This window comes from Pseudozyma hubeiensis (assembly GCF_000403515.1).
Source record: "Pseudozyma hubeiensis SY62 DNA, scaffold: PHS58, whole genome shotgun sequence".
Taxonomy (NCBI): domain Eukaryota; kingdom Fungi; phylum Basidiomycota; class Ustilaginomycetes; order Ustilaginales; family Ustilaginaceae; genus Pseudozyma; species Pseudozyma hubeiensis.
The window spans coordinates 333579-350625 of NW_012133840.1; the positions used below are offsets into that span (position 1 = coordinate 333579).

General features: G+C 52.8%; 8 protein-coding genes across 8 annotated transcripts; 6 read left to right on the forward strand and 2 right to left on the reverse strand.

The window, feature by feature from the left end:
- Positions 1-1637: 1637 nt before the first annotated feature.
- PHSY_006242 (STE3-like pheromone receptor) lies at positions 1638-5450 on the forward strand (the record flags this gene model as incomplete). Its single annotated transcript, XM_012336845.1, has 5 exons — positions 1638-1857; positions 1928-2384; positions 2481-2601; positions 3200-3315; positions 5384-5450. 5 exons carry the CDS (start codon positions 1638-1640, stop codon positions 5448-5450), a joined length of 981 nt encoding a protein of 326 aa, XP_012192235.1.
- Positions 5451-6252: 802 nt separating this feature from the next.
- PHSY_006243 (hypothetical protein) lies at positions 6253-6666 on the forward strand (the record flags this gene model as incomplete). Its single annotated transcript, XM_012336846.1, has 1 exon — positions 6253-6666. One exon carries the CDS (start codon positions 6253-6255, stop codon positions 6664-6666), a length of 414 nt encoding a protein of 137 aa, XP_012192236.1.
- A 215-nt stretch (positions 6667-6881) lies between these two features.
- On the forward strand, positions 6882-7946 carry PHSY_006244 (pantothenate synthetase; the record flags this gene model as incomplete). Its single annotated transcript, XM_012336847.1, has 1 exon — positions 6882-7946. The coding sequence occupies one exon, from the start codon at positions 6882-6884 to the stop codon at positions 7944-7946; it is 1065 nt and encodes a 354-aa protein (XP_012192237.1).
- A 593-nt stretch (positions 7947-8539) lies between these two features.
- Positions 8540-9174, forward strand: PHSY_006245 (hypothetical protein; the record flags this gene model as incomplete). Its single annotated transcript, XM_012336848.1, has 3 exons — positions 8540-8615; positions 8762-8793; positions 8899-9174. The coding sequence occupies 3 exons, from the start codon at positions 8540-8542 to the stop codon at positions 9172-9174; spliced, it is 384 nt and encodes a 127-aa protein (XP_012192238.1).
- Positions 9175-9906: 732 nt separating this feature from the next.
- On the reverse strand, positions 9907-11088 carry PHSY_006246 (phospho-2-dehydro-3-deoxyheptonate aldolase; the record flags this gene model as incomplete). The annotated part of the gene is made up of 1 exon (XM_012336849.1): positions 9907-11088. The coding sequence occupies one exon, from the start codon at positions 11086-11088 to the stop codon at positions 9907-9909; it is 1182 nt and encodes a 393-aa protein (XP_012192239.1).
- A 520-nt stretch (positions 11089-11608) lies between these two features.
- On the forward strand, positions 11609-12349 carry PHSY_006247 (hypothetical protein; the record flags this gene model as incomplete). The annotated part of the gene is made up of 3 exons (XM_012336850.1): positions 11609-11678; positions 12030-12132; positions 12217-12349. 3 exons carry the CDS (start codon positions 11609-11611, stop codon positions 12347-12349), a joined length of 306 nt encoding a protein of 101 aa, XP_012192240.1.
- Positions 12350-12521: 172 nt separating this feature from the next.
- On the reverse strand, positions 12522-15485 carry PHSY_006248 (hypothetical protein; the record flags this gene model as incomplete). The annotated part of the gene is made up of 1 exon (XM_012336851.1): positions 12522-15485. The coding sequence occupies one exon, from the start codon at positions 15483-15485 to the stop codon at positions 12522-12524; it is 2964 nt and encodes a 987-aa protein (XP_012192241.1).
- A 636-nt stretch (positions 15486-16121) lies between these two features.
- On the forward strand, positions 16122-16939 carry PHSY_006249 (hypothetical protein; the record flags this gene model as incomplete). Its single annotated transcript, XM_012336852.1, has 4 exons — positions 16122-16270; positions 16391-16463; positions 16608-16793; positions 16877-16939. 4 exons carry the CDS (start codon positions 16122-16124, stop codon positions 16937-16939), a joined length of 471 nt encoding a protein of 156 aa, XP_012192242.1.
- Between the last annotated feature and the right edge of the window lie 108 nt (positions 16940-17047).

Genomic DNA, 17047 nt, shown 5'->3' on the forward strand with positions numbered 1-17047 from the left:
ACAGATCACTTGAGAGGTCGTTCGACTTACTATGCATGTGACGAAGAACACAATTAGGCGATAACGCAGCCAGAGTAGCCGATGGGCGAACCGTTGTCTCGGCCGTTGGCGGCGAGTGCCTGCTGGGGCTCCGAAGCGGAGGTCTGAGTCTGAGCGAAGATGGCGAACATTTTTGTAAGAAGAAGAGTGGTTGGATGTTCGAGAGAACGAGAGAGTAGAAGTATGTGTAGAAATGAGAATGTGAGAGCTGATGGGGTTCGGAATTCGACTTGGCGTCTTTTTGCTCTCCTAATATCTTCCACGAGGTGGTACTCTTCCTCATGTCGAACACGTCGCTGCAGCAGAGTGCAGCGAGATGAGAAGTGCTCGAAGACAACTCAGAGAGTCGCACTCGTTGCGGCGGCGTTCCCTTTCGAAGCATGCGTCAAGCAAGGGCCTAGATGTCAGTTTTACCCCGCAACGTCTGCCCTTTGATGTGATACTTTGTCATTTAGGGCCAGTCAATTACCCTTTGTCCAACCGAGGGTACCCTGTGTGTCGCAGAGTCGCCCTTTGTTAGCCCCGAAAGGACCCTTTATGACTTTGTGCATAATCTATCGCTTGGGACCCCAGGTGCTCGTCCTCGTCCAGACTGTTCGAACCAAGCAAAGGCTTTGTGTGAGTCGGATTGAAAAACTGGCGCCGACTTCTCTATTTCTGGGCCAAGTTTCATCCTCTTCCAGACAATGGGACGGATCGAGGTGTGGGACAATGAGAAATCCCCTTTCACGCTGATCGTGGGACAAACCGAAGACACCAATAATTTGCCCAAGAAATCCCTTTGTTTGAAAAATTCGTGGCATTGCATGATCGTCAGCAAACCGGTGATTTTCCCCCTTTGGCTTCACCTTCCTTTGTCCTCCTCTTTCAGTCTGCGTGGGAGAGGAATTGCCAGCATTTCGATGCTGGCTTTCTCAGGGCTGTTGACAATGCATTGTGCTGATGAGAAGAAGCAAATTTGTTGCGCCGCACGAAGCAAGGATTTCCTCCGCTCCAAGACACTTGCTCTTCTTGACGACGGGACAAACTCTGCACAAGTCCTTCGCAAGAGTTGGCCTTTTTCTTTGTGAACGCGCAGAACGAGGTTTCCAGCTCTATCCTCGTTCTTAATTGACGAGATCAAGGTCATATTCATTGCATCCGGGATCACGAAACTAAGACTTATTTATAAAGAAGAACGAACTTTTTTGTGCATTCACGACACTGTCACCCATCCGTTCAGCAAAGATGCCATCCACCCTTCCGATATCTGTGCTGGCTTTTGCCGGGGCGCTGCTCGTCAGCACGCTTGCGCCATCTTACTATCGAGCCGGCAACATACCTGTGCTTCTCTCGATTTTTTGGCTTTTCTTCACGAGCACTTGCATCGCCATCAACACTGCGGGCTGGCACGATTCGACAACAGACAAATGGCGCCCATTCTGCGAGATTTGTGAGTTTTCCAAGCTTGCTCTTGTCAGAAAGACTGTAGTGACTAACCCCTTCCTAACCGCCCTGCAGCGATCAGACTCGTGTATGCTTCGGCTTTCGGATTCCAATGCTGTTCAGCTTTGTTGCTTCGCCGACTTGAAGCAATCGCAGCCACACGATACGTTTCTATGACGAAAGCGGCCAAGCGCCGTCGGATCGGAATCGAGCTAGGCGTCGGCCTTCTTCTTCCGGTGCTCTACGTTGCACTCGCCGTTGTCAATCAAGGTCATCGATACGATATCATTCAGACATTTGGACCGGTAATCTCCATCTTTCCTTCGGTGCTGTCCGTGATTTTCTCGACCTTACCGATCCTACTCGTCTCGGTGATTGCAACGGTATACGCAAGTAAGTTGACATCGGCCTGCACTTGCCATCGTAGATTACTGACGTCAGTTTCGTTTGAACGCTTCTTCAGTACTTTGCTCATACTGGCTGTACTTACGCAGACGTCAGCTGAGTGCTGTGCTCTCTTCTTCTGGCTCGGGTATCAACGTCTCTCAATATGTCCGACTCTTTGGTCTCAGCTGCGTCGAGATTCTGTGGACGGTGCCGGTCAACTGGACAGTCCAGATGCAGAATTTGTTCAACAGAAACCCGGGCGGAAGTATTCTCTATCCTTATACATCTTGGGCAGATGTGCACTACGACTTCGGTCGTATCGGACAGTACCCAATCGAACTACTACAACTATCACCTGTCGGCAGACGCAATCTTCCCATTCTTTATCTCGGCTCTCTGTCCAGTGCTATTTCGTGTTTCTTATTCTTCGGCTTCCTTGGCACGAGCACTGGTTTTACCAGAGATATCGTGACTCATTTCAGCAAGTGGTGGAATGCCATAATGCCGCCCAAGAGGCTCCCGAAACGAGAAGAGTAAGTCTCACACAAGGTCTTCGAGGTGTATTTGCCGACATCCGTACTCACTCACTTCAACTTTTTCTTTCTATTCGCTGATCTCTTCCTATTCAGTGCCTTGTCCAGGAGAAGACCTTCTTTCTCGGAGGATCTATCTCATCCCCCACTCTCGCCCAACGAAGAGCTGAAGATGAAGCATCTGGATGATTCTCGAGTCGATGACATCCATATCGAGGTACTGGTGGAGCGGGAGCGATTTGAAGAGCCTCATCTCCACAGAACCAATGTCTAAGCGGCGTGGAGTAGATGTCCAATTGCGAAGAGTCGAAGTCTACAAAGTCTGAAATTCAATACGTGGATTCCTTGACAGTTCCCGTTTCGCCACGCTGCGGGAAATAGTAGAGCGAACGCTGCATAGTGCCTCTGTTCAATCCGAAGCCTGGGCAAATCAAATGTTCTTCAAGTGTGAGTGTGATGAACGATCACTATGTGTCAAGACGGCGAAACCTACGAGATTGAAGATAGTCTTGATCGATGCAAGTTCTTGGGCCATGAAGACCCTTCGTGCTGCCAAGCAATCGAATCGAGAAGTGATCGTCGTTGTCCTGCTTCCTGTAAAACAAGGTAATCTTCTTCGGAGGAAATCCACAAGCAGCTGAAAAGTAGCCTCTGAGTACCGACCACGACTTTGCAGCTTGCCCTTGGAATGAAGGCTTGACAGCCACGTGTGTCGGCTTCTCCGGTTCCTCGTTTTTCTTATCACGGAAAAGGGACTTCGATGGTGCGAAACGTCTTCTGTCAGCAAGCTGTTCCACTCTTGTGTGTACCGGCAGAACAGCGGAGAACTTACTGTGTACACGTTGCCCGAGCTTCCAAAGATCGACTTGATCCGCCCATTAGGAAGGAAAACGACTGTTTGTCCCTTGATTTCCGTCGTAGCTAATCGATTGTAAGCATGAAAATGTCAATCTATCTAAATTGCTGATGATCGGGAAGACCTCAAACGACTTACCTCGCTTCTTGAACGATCCAAGACCGTCTGTAGAGATATTTTTCGGGTGGGCACGGGGGATAGGAGCGTGTCAGTCGTAGCTGCAGTGATAGAAGAACAGAGTCGCTCGGAGTCGATCAAATGTACTGACTGTTCAGGCAGGTTGCCGGTAGAACCCCAACCCTCGGCCTTGGAATTGCTTCTGCAGCGATCCGTTCGTTTTCCTTCGTCTTCCGGAGTGTCCGGCGAAGAACGTGCCTCAGCATGGTACAAGTCGAGCAAAGCTGGCCCAGGGGAGAGCAAACACGATGTCAGGTTCGAAAGGGAAAGGCAAGGGCGCTCGAGAACACATTTATAGGAAAGCCATTGCAAAGCCGCGGGAGATTGACAGAGAAGGGCAGCATCTGATGCAGTAACAATAGAGATTCAATGACGAGCCACAGCTATAGGAAGCGGCTGTCAAAACCCTCATCACAAGCGTCCCAACCTCGTCCAATTTGTGCTCCTCTTCCTGCCACCATCGAACAAGCCCGTTGAGCGCATCTCCCAACAAGGCACGGCTGCATACTGGGAATGCTCGGACCTCCAGGTGCCTTTGCACCTCTCACCAGGGCGAACCGCAAAACACATCTCGATGCGGGATGTCTGCGTTGGATAGACCAATTGGCTGTCCTACCCATCTCTCCGCACAACAGGCCTCTCGAAGTCACACAAATGCATGCCTTGAGGTGTCTTGGGAACACGCCCAGGCTTCCTCGATCGTGGTCAGACCCGCGGTTTCCTCGAACGGTGAGAGACCAACAAACATGCTTGTCTCGACTTTCTCCACTCCGCTACGAGCATTTTGAAAATAGATTCGGAAGATTCAAACAGTAAGTGAACAACAACAGCAGGACAGCGGGTTCTTGACCATTGCATTGACTTTGGCAGTAATTCAGTATGGCATGGCTGAGTAAAGATCGCGACGTACAAAAGACATGGGCCTTGCTCTCCGCAACCAAATACTCGTACCAGGCGATCGACTACGACTCTAGTCTGCCCTGCCTCGGATTCTTCGAATCCATCATCACTGCTCCGAGTCGTATGCGCTCAAATCGTCGCAAATACTTCTAGCGAGAGATCGTTTGATGTTATCATTATTTCTTTTATAAATCGTCTTATTTAATTCCATAAATCACATTATTGCGCCCCTTTGTATGTCGAGAATGTCCTTTGTGTCTCGCGCAGATCTCTGCGCGCGACTTCCGACTAGTCCATGCGGATACTGTGCATCATCTTCCCTTTCATTTGCAAGCGCTTGTGACTGTTGGCATTGCTGATGCCGAGAAAGCTTGAAAGGGTACTGTCGCCAAACCCAAAGCGTGCGAGAGAAAGGAAATAAATTGCGGAGCTCATTTCCACGTTCCTTTATCTACCTTGTCTACGGCTCACTTGTTCTCTTTGTCCGCGTCCCTTTGTTTTCCTCGTGCGAATTCCTTTGCTCTCCTGCTCAAAGATCCTCTGTCCCTTTGATCGAATCGTCACGATCAAGACAATGGTACAACCTCGTGTCAAGACGGCAAATAACGCAGCCGGAAGGCGCTGATTGGGGTGCTACGAAGTGGCCATAGGCTGACTCGATCCATTGCGGTGACTGCGAGAAAGGCCCAGAGTTATATAATGGCTGTGTCAAACCCCTCATCAACGACCCTGCTTCGTCAACACACACACACATACACACATCTCTCTCTTTTCCAATCCTTACCACATCACCTTCGTCTTTCAAAAAATGTTCGCTATCTTCGAGATCGTCCCTGTCTCCGTCGCCGAGCGCGAGGAGACCCCCTGCAACAACGGCAATGGTCAGCCGGGAAACTATTGTCTGATCGCCTGATGCTGTCCATTATGCACAGACCGGTACCGTGAGTACGATGTCGTCTCGTTTGCCTCTTGCATGTATGATGTATGTACTGACGATCGAAGCGTGCTGTATCGCATTATCCTTCTTTATTTTATTATTATTATTTTTATTAATATTTTGATGCAGGTGGGTGGACGGATCTCTTATCCGCGACACTCCTGTGCCTGGAATCCGGCAGGTCGAGTCCGCTTGACTCCCGCCTGAACTTGGTCCTCTTTGTTCGGTTTTCACAAACGTATCCTACTTTTTTCCCCCATCACGTCGGCCGGCGATGATTCAATCCACTCCACTTTTTCTCCCATCTCATTGTTCTCATTGATGCGTGTCGGCGTGCGCATTGATCGCTTGAGTTTGTTGCTTCTGCACGAACACGGCTTTCCACACGTCGAGTCTTACTATTTTCGCGTGTGCATTCTGACCTGTGCTCTCGGCTACAAAAGGGATAGGCGCGAACGATGCCTAGCCGGAGGTAAGTTGTCGAGTGAGTCCAAGAGGGTCATCCAGAGAAAGCTGATATTGGGCACATGGTCCGTGACAGAATTCGTGCGATGCGAGAAGGCGCGCAGAGGAGTCGCGGGAAGTTGTAGCCGGCGTGCCGAAAGAAGAAAGTCGAAGAGAGGGCAAAGCAAAGCGAGATGGTCAATTGTCTCTTCCCTTTCGCGACGAGCAGGTTGTCGTTCACTTACCTTCGGTAGAATCAGTGCGAAAAGAGCCAGAACCGAAAATCTGTTGCCGGACCACCATCATCGAAATTGTAGTTGTCAGCTTCTTTTTTCTTTCGCGACGAGCTATCACCTTCCATCTTCTCTAACACTCACAACAGCGACATGTAAGGACCTCCCGTCGACGCTTCTCTAGTCTTGCTCGACTTGAAGGGTTTGTCGTGCGCAATGTGTGCGCAGGCGAACAACAATCCGGCGTAGGCGATGTAAGGGACGCGAGTGAGCATAGCAGCGCCGGACATCATCGAAACGCTGCCGAGGAACGAGGCGTAGATGTCCAGCTCATCCGACTTCCACGATTTTGGCAGCGTCAGTGGTCGGACTTGCTCTGGTCGGCGTGGATCTGATGCGTCTACTCGTCGGTACGACATGGTGTGTGCTGCTTGTGGAATTTGTACTTTGATGGTGAGCAGCGATAGCTACGAGATTGGTCTGAGCGCGTTCCGGATTGAGGTTGGACGGAACTTTGACTCGGAATTCGGAAATCCAGTACCGCGCAGCCACGTGGGAACACAGAAATGGCGGGACAGCCGATCGAAGATTTTTCCCGATTTGCCGTGGTCAAGCCGTGCCATTGAGAAGCAAACGAGAACAACACTTTTGCGTTCTTCTACTTTGTCCTCCAGCTTCCTGGAGCTCCCTGACACCCTATCAAGCTCGAAACCATGTCACAGAGAGGCGCCGTAAGATTGGGCAAGGCTAGCCTGATCCAAACATCTAGCTCGCCGGCCAACAGTAGCAGCAGTCGGCTTGCTTCCGCCACAACCCGTTTGGTGGCACGTCCTCAATGTATCCCACAAGCCACGCGATCGACATTTCCGGCTCCCGCTCACGGTCGGCCCTTTTCTGAGTCTGCACCACATGACCTCAGACTCTCGCCGGCAAGCGCGTCCAGATCCAGCATGCCTACATCATCACCCGACTCGCCAGTCGCCGACTCTCCCATCCCCATCTTGACGACGGTCCGCGATTATCGAGCATGGCGTGCACAGGCCACGAGCGACGGCAAGTCGGTCGGCTTCGTCGCAACCATGGGCGCTCTCCACGATGGCCACCTCAAACTCGTTCAGGCATCTCTGCAAGAGAATGACTACACTGTCGTCTCGATCTTTGTCAATCCTGCTCAATTTGCCCCTACCGAAGACCTGGCTTCCTATCCGCGAACGGTGCAGGCCGACATTGCCAAGCTCGCTTCGTTGTCCGACAACGTTTCGCAGTCAGATCGACGAGTCAATGTAGCGTTCGTACCAAGTGTCAAGGAGATGTATCCCAACGGCTTCACACAAGTAGTGGCAGATCAGATCGGCGCATTCGTAGAGGTCAAGGGTCTTAGCCACCAGATGGAGGGAGGAAGTAGGCCGACATTCTTCCGCGGAGTAGCTACCGTCGTCACCAAGCTCTTCCACATCATTCAGCCCGACAAAACGTATTTCGGACAGAAGGACATTCAGCAGTCCATTGTACTGCGTCGTCTAGTCTCGGACCTCGTCTTTTCACATCCGCCGTCACCCGAATCCCTTCGCGTCATACCCACGGGTCGCGATCCAAACGACAATCTCGCACTCAGCAGTCGTAACGCCTACTTGACGCCAGACTCGCGTCAAGTCGCGCCTGTACTCTACCGCGCACTCAAGACGGGACAGGATATCTGGGAGCAATCGCATTGGACGGATGCAAACAAGGAGGAGCGCATCAGAGTGACTCTAGATCGCGCAAGAGCTGTTGTATTGGAACGAGCGGAAAAATGTTGTCAGGATGGACGAGGTGTGGATCTCAAGCTGGACTACATTTCGCTCAACCACCCAAAAACGCTCGAGAATCTGGAGCAAGTGCTGGCGGAAAAGGGTGCGGAGGCGGTCGACGTGAGTCAAGGTGCCATCTTCAGCGGTGCTGCGTTAGTCAGTCAAGGCAAGGACGGCAAGGTGACAAGGCTCATCGATAATCTCTTGCTAGGTTTCACTCTTTAGGAACGTCTTGAGCACAACGTCAATCGAACCTTCAATACCCACAGCAGGTTAGGCCTGCGTGTGAGTTCCCCTCAGATCTACTTTGGCTCTTTCTAATTGTGATGAAATCGGAAACTTAACAAGATCTGAGTGCAAAAATGCCTCCACATGCTGCTGACCAAAAGCGCGAACGACTGTGGTCCCTTTGTTCTCCGTCGGGACTTGGACGAAGTCTAGTTTCACACAACCATCTGCAAATCACAAAGGGACATACATCTGTCGCCGTTGTTCTTCTTGACCATTGTCAGCCCACTCCAACAACAATAGAGTGCTCTGCATCAGCTTTTGCAGATCCTTCCGACGGGCGCTATCGGTTCCTTTGATCTGCGAAAGCTCAACAAAGGCTCGGCAAGACAACCTTATCCGGTGACACTCATATCGTGTAACACTCGACTGTTGTCAAATCTTCACAAGTCTGCAGTTCGGCAGCACGGAAGTTTGAAAGGAAGCACAGACAACTAAGCCTTCAATCTCGTCTCGAAAGTTTTCCTTTCACCTTCAAACCTCCCCACCCTTTTCTCAACCTCAACTTTGCACGGTTTCATTTAACGGCGATGTCAGGATCCGTGTGGCCAAGAGCCATCTTCGGCGGCGCTGTAACCATCGCCATCGGCTATGCGATCATGAAAGGTGAGTGGCCCTTTGAGCGCCGATTGTCGAGCCTTTGGTTCCCCTTTGTTGACATCTCTACTCGAAATCTCGTCCGCCTTTCCCACTTTGCCCCCTTTGATCGACGTTTGCCTTTGTGTGCGCCCTTTCATTCGCCGGCACGACAGCTACCACTCCGACGGATCAGCAGTTCTACGATGTACGTTTGCGCCCCGCAGCCTCCCCTTTGATTACGTTGTCACACTTTGGGGCAACGTGATCCGAAAGGGTACAACTCCTTTGTTCGGCGCTCTTGCATTCGCAGCTCACGCAGACTGACCCTTTCTTTCCCCTCCTGAACCCTCGAACCCTTCCTCACCTTCCTGGTCATGCTGCTTTTCGTCTCTTGGCATTCATCGGTGTCCTTTCAACCTTCAACGGACAACAACGACACGGCCACTGCATGCCAATTCGACTCTCCTTATCTTCATCTCGACGTGGCGTTCTCCCTTTCTTCGTCGATCCACCTCGCTCACTGTCCTCTGACAACCGCATGCTCGACATCGACAATCTTTTCGATCCCTTTCTCCGATACGATTGAGCAATCTTACCCATTGTCACACAATTCTGACACTTTCCCCGCCTTCCCTTTCTGCATCTTTGTGGCATTGTTCCGCCCCTTTGACGTCTGTTCTTCCTCCTTGTCGCTCTCGACTTCGCCCACTTTTGGCCCTTTGATCAACCTTCTCGGCCCCGACATTCGCTCTATCGATCGACAACGTGCACAGGCTCTCTCACCGGATCTGAAGCGTCAGGTTGATGCACAAAGACTCGCAGCACAGCGCAAGGCAGCTTATGCAGAACAGCTCAAGGTGAGATTTTACGGCACCTTTTTTGCAATTGGCCTTTCGTGCTCTGACCATCTGTTCAATTTCACTCTGACAACACTTCGACAGAGAGCCAAGGAGCAAGACGATACCGCACCGGTGTGGGCTGAAGGCGCAAAGTACAGAGATTCCACCCCTCCGCCTCGAACCTAAGTGGCCTGCGACTGTACCGGTAGTGATGTCTCTCGCACGAATTGGTTTTTTTGTTGTTTGTTGGAACGAATCCTGAGGGAGACGCTGTGTGCTTTTGTGTTTTCGCTCCCATATTATGAACTGCTGCTTCCGGCATCTACGGTCCATCACCTTTCCCTTGAACAACTCGCTTTCAAGCATTCTCAAAAAGTCATGATTGGATTGCTGCGGGATGTGATTACTGGCTCGATGCAAAGAAGGAGGGTGGCACAGCTGACGGCAAATCTTGGATACGGAGACGATAGAACGACACCTCAGGCCTTGTTCTGGGCACGAAGCTGTCTCCTCTTGAGCACAGCAGCGTTGAGCTTGTCGAGCATGTCGACGGTGGTCTCCCAACCGACGCATCCGTCGGTGATCGAGACACCGTACTTGAGCTGGTCGATCTGACCGTTCTTTGGCTCTCCCTGCTTTCCCTCGTTGAGATGCGACTCGATCATGACACCGGTGATGGCGTCTTCGCCGTTTTGGAGCTGCTCTGCGATCGAGTCGACCACCTTGGGCTGGTTGCGGTAGTCCTTGTTCGAGTTACCATGGGAGCAGTCGATCATGATGGATGGGTGACGATCTGGGAGTGCGGCTTTGAGCTGTGTCTTGGAGGACTGTACGGAAGCGGGGTCGAAGTTGGTGCCTTTGGAGCCGCCGCGGTGGACGATGTGGAGATCGGCGTTGCCGACGGTTCGAACGATGGCGGCGAGACCTTGTTCTGTGACACCCATGAAGGCGTGAGGTTGGGAGGAGGCGCGGATGGCGTCTACGGCGACACCGAGACCACCGTCTGTGCCGTTCTTGAAGCCGATGGGCATGGAAAGACCCGAGACAAGTTCACGGTGCAACTGGGATTCGGTGGTACGAGCACCGATGGCACCCCACGAGTAGAGATCCGAAGTGTACTGAGGAGAGATGGTATCGAGCACCTCGCAGGCGACGGGAACACCCTGAGCGGTCAAGTCCACGAGCAAGTTTCGTGCGATCTTTAGACCGCGATTAATCTGGAAGCTGCCGTTGATGTCCGGGTCGTTGATGAGACCCTTCCAGCCGACAGTGGTGCGTGGCTTTTCAAAGTAGGCGCGCATGACAACGACGAGACCTTCGGACCATCGCTCGTCGATACCCGCCTTGAGCAGCTTTGCGTATTCCTTGGCCTGGTCGACGTCGTGGATGGAGCATGGGCCGACAACGACGAGGAGACGGTCGTCCTGGCCGTTGATGATGGCGCTCGACTGGCCTCGTGCACGTGCGATGGTCGCCTGCGACTCTTTGGGGACGGGAATCTCGTGGAGCAGTAGCGAGGGCGAGATCAGTGGCTCGAATCCGGCGACGCGTGCATCGTTGATATAGGCGAACTCGTCCTTGGAGCCGGTCTGTTGGAGTGCTTGTGCGAGGGGCTGAGCGGCCCGACCGTTGGCCGTGTTGGCAGCGATGTTCGCCGACATGATATGTTGCAGAGCGGAGGCTGGTGATGCGCGGTAGAGTACTGAGATGATCTGATATAAACCACGTATGCGAGAGGTGATGGCAGTGGTGATGTTGGTGACAAGATGGAGGCGAATCGAACGGCAGGTAGCCAAACCCGGCAATGGACGTTTTCAGCTTTCGAGGTCAACGTGCGCTCCATCTCGCCGCCCGGCTGACTCGAGGCGGAAATTTTTGAGGGCTGCAGGGCCACATCTTCGTGCAGATCAACCTCGCATTTCTTCCAAAAAGTTGAAAATTTACAGAGTCGCATCCCTCCGTCTGTCACCCATTTCATTTCATATCACTCCAAAATGCTTTTTGTCCATCTGCCGAGCTCCGGTCTCCCTGTGATTGGGAAAGTGAGCTCGTATGGTCACCCGTCAACGATCCACCCATCAGAGCACCTGCTCAATCGTCGTTGTAAGCCCCCTGTGGAAGATCAATCTACTTCGTTGTGTGAGTCATTTGCCCAACAAGCGGGCTGCAACCCCAACTGCGATGAAGGCGACTCGCATGTGTAGCGATTGTCGACCTCCAAGCACGTTTGCGAGCTCGATGTCGGCGCAAGGTGGTGCAGTGAAACATGTGAGTTTGCGCCAACGCCGTCTTACCGAAGTCGTTCCGAAACCATTCCTAACCGTCACCACACAAGTCTAACACGAATTGCCAGTTGGAAAAAGATCGGGAATCGGGGATTTTTGTATCGAGGAAGGATTGCATCCTTCTCGCGCAAAACTCAATGCTTTCGTACTTTGCTTGTCGTCACCACTTTCAACAGCACCCGCAGCGGAGATAGCACAATGCTGCCCACATCGATATTGAGGTCACGCTCCGCATGGAAAGGTGAGCTAACACAGCTGTAGGACAGCCAGGGACGGCGCAATTGACTGACATGGTTCCCTTCCATCGCTTTGCGCAGGACCCTTCTTTGTTGCCTTCCCCAACCTCGCCGAGGCGCTCAAGAACAACACTGCCATCCGAACAAATGCAAGGAGTTGCACCATCTTGCCCAACTTTGTAGGGTGAGTCATCATCGGGCAGTCCAGGCCTTTGTGCTGGGCGCTTAGCCAGACACATGCTCATTTGTTTCTTTTCCTTTCCATCAGGCTCAAGTTCCTCGTACATAACGGAAAGCACCACATCTCTCTCACAGTGACCGAAGAGATGGTGGGGCACAAGCTCGGAGAATTTGCGCCAACTCGCAAACCATTCCGATACAGGCTCACCAAGAACAAGTGATTCGGCTTACCCTCTCAAAACACAGCATTATTTGATGCATCGACCATCTGTACTTGTACCTCGACCTTTTTGATTATCAACACGAACTCTGCACCGCATTCAGCAACTAGGGCAAGACCGGACGTGTGAGAGCTTTGGCGTCTTCGACCTTTTATCCCTCACCTTGCCCCGATTAGGACGCTCCAGGCGGAGGCGCAAAACCAAGCTTGGGCGCAGCCAGCAACCGCGTACCATGAGCATCAGCCGTCCCCGTTTGCACCTGGTTCCCCCACCACTTCAACTGCAGGCTTCCATCCTTGGGTATCTCCAACAAAAAGTAGATCACAATCGTTGACAACACGGTGCCGAAGTCCAACGCTCCTGCCAGCACAAAGTTGTACCTAGACCACCAGTGGACACGATGCTTTCGCATCCAGTACTGGAAGAAGAAGCCCACCACGATCGCCGAGGTGAAGTTGATGCCGGTGGCAGGAGGCGACAGACTCATACTGACAAAGATGATTGGAGTCGAGATAGCTTTCAACGGCGCCCAGTTGAGTTTCCTCGACGCAAACCACGTCATCAGCGGTACGGTTGCACCGACAACGAGACCGTAGAACAGCGGGTGGTACGGCGATCTCGGACCGAAACTTCTCTCCACTCCGATAGCGCCCCAAATGATCGATGCAGTGTAGAATATGTTGACCGTAGGACACGTGAAACGTTGCGGTTGATTCGGATCGCATACACCTTGAATGCGATCTCGCAGGAAATCCTTGGCCACGATTTGCATCACGCTGTTGACGAGGATGGACAGGACCTGAACGAAAAAGATGTTGCGGGGAGCGACCTTCATGTAATGCGCTAGCTTTTGGTCCTGAGCGAAGAGCAGACCGAAGGTCGTCGTCTGCTGGCTGATCGTCTTGAACATCATGACCGGAAGTGGCTTTCCAGGTATCAACCAGGACGCCAGAAGTTCGGAGACGAGATTGACAGCTGCAGGCAGACCGCTCATAGCAAAGATGAAGCCGAATGGCACCAGATATGCAGCCGAGAGGAGGAAGGCCAGACCTAAAGCCCAGATGGGAAGCTGTAAACCGTAACCAGCGGTAAGAAAGACCGACATTCCGAGACCTGTCGTCAGGACGACTGCATACCACCAGAACGGCACGTTGGAATACCTCCGCATCAGACGAGCGTGAACATCGTCCGGCAGCGACCGTCCCGCTCGCAATCTGCTCCACACAAAACGGCCGTGGTACAGTGCCGTGTGCACCACCGCTGCGGTGATCAGCGCGAATCCGCCAAAGTAGGCCACGACGAGACCGGCCGAGATGTACACCTGCGAGTAAGCTGCGTACGCATCCTCACGCAGCGTCGTGTGATCGGGCGAGACGATGCTGACGTTGTAAGTGCGCCCGAAACGATCGAAGCTTCCAGCCGAAATGATCGGAAGGTACGCTGTGTGTAGCGCATTGGTGAAGTACAGAATGGGAGCTGCGATCCAAAGGCCTAGCACGAATCCACCAAACATGTTCGCCTGTGCCCACCACGGCATGATCAAAGGAGAGCCGAGAAGGACAATTTGCGTCCAGTCAAAGGTCAAAAAGCTAGCGCCGAGTCCCCTCGTAGTACCAAACACGACATTGACGGGTACGTTGTTCGGCCAGATCCAACAGACCCAGTTGAAGATCGACAGTGCGGTGAAGAGATACCCGGGGAAAGAGTAGACCACGAAGGCGAGCAGAGAAGCCAAGTTGAAGAAGCGAATCCTCGAAATTTGCTTGATCCCAGACGTGGCGACGGAATCCTCTTCTGCGTGCAGCGTGTTCAGTACCGTGGCTACGGCGAGATCCTGTGGCCAGATCATCGAAGATGGCTCGACCAGAATTTCCCGAACGAAGCCGGCGAGCGCCAGTCCGACGAGTTGCGGAGCGCAGACGGAGAGGAATCCGTACAGAAAGGACCTTCTGTCATCCCAGAATCTCGACAGATCCTGAGCCAGCAGGATCGACAGAGAGTAGGATATGTTGAGACCCGTAGTAGCAGCCACCAGTACCACAGTGTGCTCTTTGATATTCCACGGTCCTGGATTCAACGACCAAGTGTACGGTTTGCCATTGGAAGGAGTCTCTCGATTCCGCTTTCGCCATCTCGGTATACGGAAGGTGAACGACCGGATGGGCAGGACGTTGGCCATCATCGTGCCTAACGGATGAGCCAAGATCTGAATGATGATCGCAACAATTTGAAGTGGTGGGTTGCGTTGCGACAGGACGGTGTTAACCATCGAAGCGAAAGCCGAAAGCACCACCCCTAGGACCACGGACCGAAACGTGATGGATGGCATCGATGGATCATCAACATTCGACACGGATGCTCGCACCTCTGGATACGGTGAGTCGTCTTCTTCCTCGAGCTCCAGCTCCACTACTCTAGAGAAGGATGGGCGAGGCAAGGTGCCGAGCAGGTCGATGCTATCTGACCAAGGAGAGAAAGCAACGGACTGATTGTTGAGCGATGTAGCGTCGTGGTATGAAGAGGTGGCAGAGTGTGCTCCTTGGCTCTCCTTGCCAGACGACTCGCATCGGGGAGACAGCGTTCCGTCGTCGGCTCGCGTGGATGGATGCCACTTAATCGAGGTGCTACGCTGGACAGCTGGGTCGGGCTTCTGCTCGTCGCTTCTGACGCCTTGAATGTTGTTGATTGACACGGGTGGCGGCGGAGAGCCAGACTCCTGAAATTGCACAAGACGACCTTGAGAATCGTAGACGGCGCCGCTCGCTAGATCATAGTAATAGACACTTTCTCGAACCATTTTGTCACCTCCCACCGCCGATCCAAGCGGATCCACGGCCGAAGTTGCCTCTGATCCCGTCAGAGCAACTGAAGGAGTTGGGACTACCTCCATGGCCTGCGAGGTCAAACCAGGAGGAGCGAAAGCAAAGACGTCATCTTCATCGTCGTCGACTTCGGCTCGATGGAGCTGGCAGCTCGTCTCAGACTCGTCTGTGCTGAGATACTCTTTCGAAGAATCGCCTTGGTCTCCCCTCCCAAGATCAGCAGGTGTACCGCTGGACGTGTTCGGGCGAAAGCTCTGACCAAGCTGACCAGCCGAGGTTGAGGGGCGAACCCCAGCGGTCTTTGGTCTAGACATACTTGACGACTGTAGGATGACTGCCAGAGAGCTGAGTAGAAACATTCACGCTGCGGTACATACGACGACTCATTCACCACTGCACGTTCATAACACGACACGACGCCACTTCCATCGAGATGAAAGTAGACGGTGGGTTCAAACACTTGAGTGCCAGATAGTGGGCTTCACATGCACGCAAGGCATTGTTCAAGTGACACGAGAGCTATGTATTGCTCCTCCAGTACGAAGCTCGTTGGACTCGATGGTCGGCATCGGCGCCGGGTCTGTCAGGGATGCCTTCGCATGTCGACAATGCTGTCACGGCTCAGCCGCTGGGTCAATTGCTCAAAAATGTCAGGTCTAGGTCAACGTAACAAATATCGAAAATTGAAATGGCCGTGCACGCTCCAAGCATCACAGCCACGCGAGACAACTCCACTCCCTGTCTCTCTTGCTCACCATCGTCTTCTTAACCTTCCATCCACCACACCATCACCACTCTTCCGATACACGTCCCTTGGACACCCTATCTTCCTCACACACTTTACTGCGCAGCGTCAGCGCCGCTTCATCGAAGATCATCCCTTAACGAAATCCTGACACCCAAGTGACCCATAATCGACACAAAGCCGCACATCCACTCACAGCAGCACCATGGACAGCTTCCGCAAGATCGACATTGACCAGTACGACGAGGATGCTATCACAAATGAGGAGCTGGTAGAGCCATATCCCAGATCGGCGGCGGATGCGCTAGCGGATGCCAAGGCAAAGTCGACCGAGGTCAGGTCATTGATCGGGAGGTGAGTTTTGTCCGATTGCAGCGAGATTCGACTCGAAAGGTAGCGCTGAGATGTTGTAGATCCGAAAGCTGACCAGCAACGCTGTCGACTGCATGTATCACGGCTGTTCGAATCTGACAGGGGCGACACAGCAGGCGCATTGACACTGGTCCTTTCGGACTACCCCTACGGACCCAACGTCGAAGAAGCAAAGGTAAGCACGGCCGCTCCTCGTCACTCGAACCTCCTTTCCGCGCTCTTTGTTCCTCTCACCGTCGCAACAAAACAACACCACTCGAGTCGCACTCCACCGAAAATCGTTCCTGATGCTGACAACCAACCCCATCCTCTCCCACAGCAAGTAACCCTCCACTCGCTCCTCGAGATCGTCAACAGCACCAAATCCAGCGACATCCCCGCCGCCGTCAAATCCCTCCACACCGACCACCGCGACGCCCTCATGAAGTATCTCTACAAGGGTCTCGAGCTCGGCGGTGAGGGTGAAGGCATCAACTGTGCCGTCCTCCTCGGCTGGCACGAACGGGTAAGTGCTTGTGTTCCAGCGAAACAGGGAAACAGAGACGAAAAGCTAACAGGTTGCTCCCTTTTTTGTCGATGGCGAAACAGTTGACCGAAGTCGCGGGAACAGGTTGCATCGTCCGCGTCATGGCCGACCGCCGAAGAGTCTAGTTGCAACACCAATGTAACCACGGTCCAACAGAAATGCTAAAAGCCTCATCAATACCAACACACTCTCGTCACACATGAACAAACCAGCGGCCACTCAGTCACTCACAT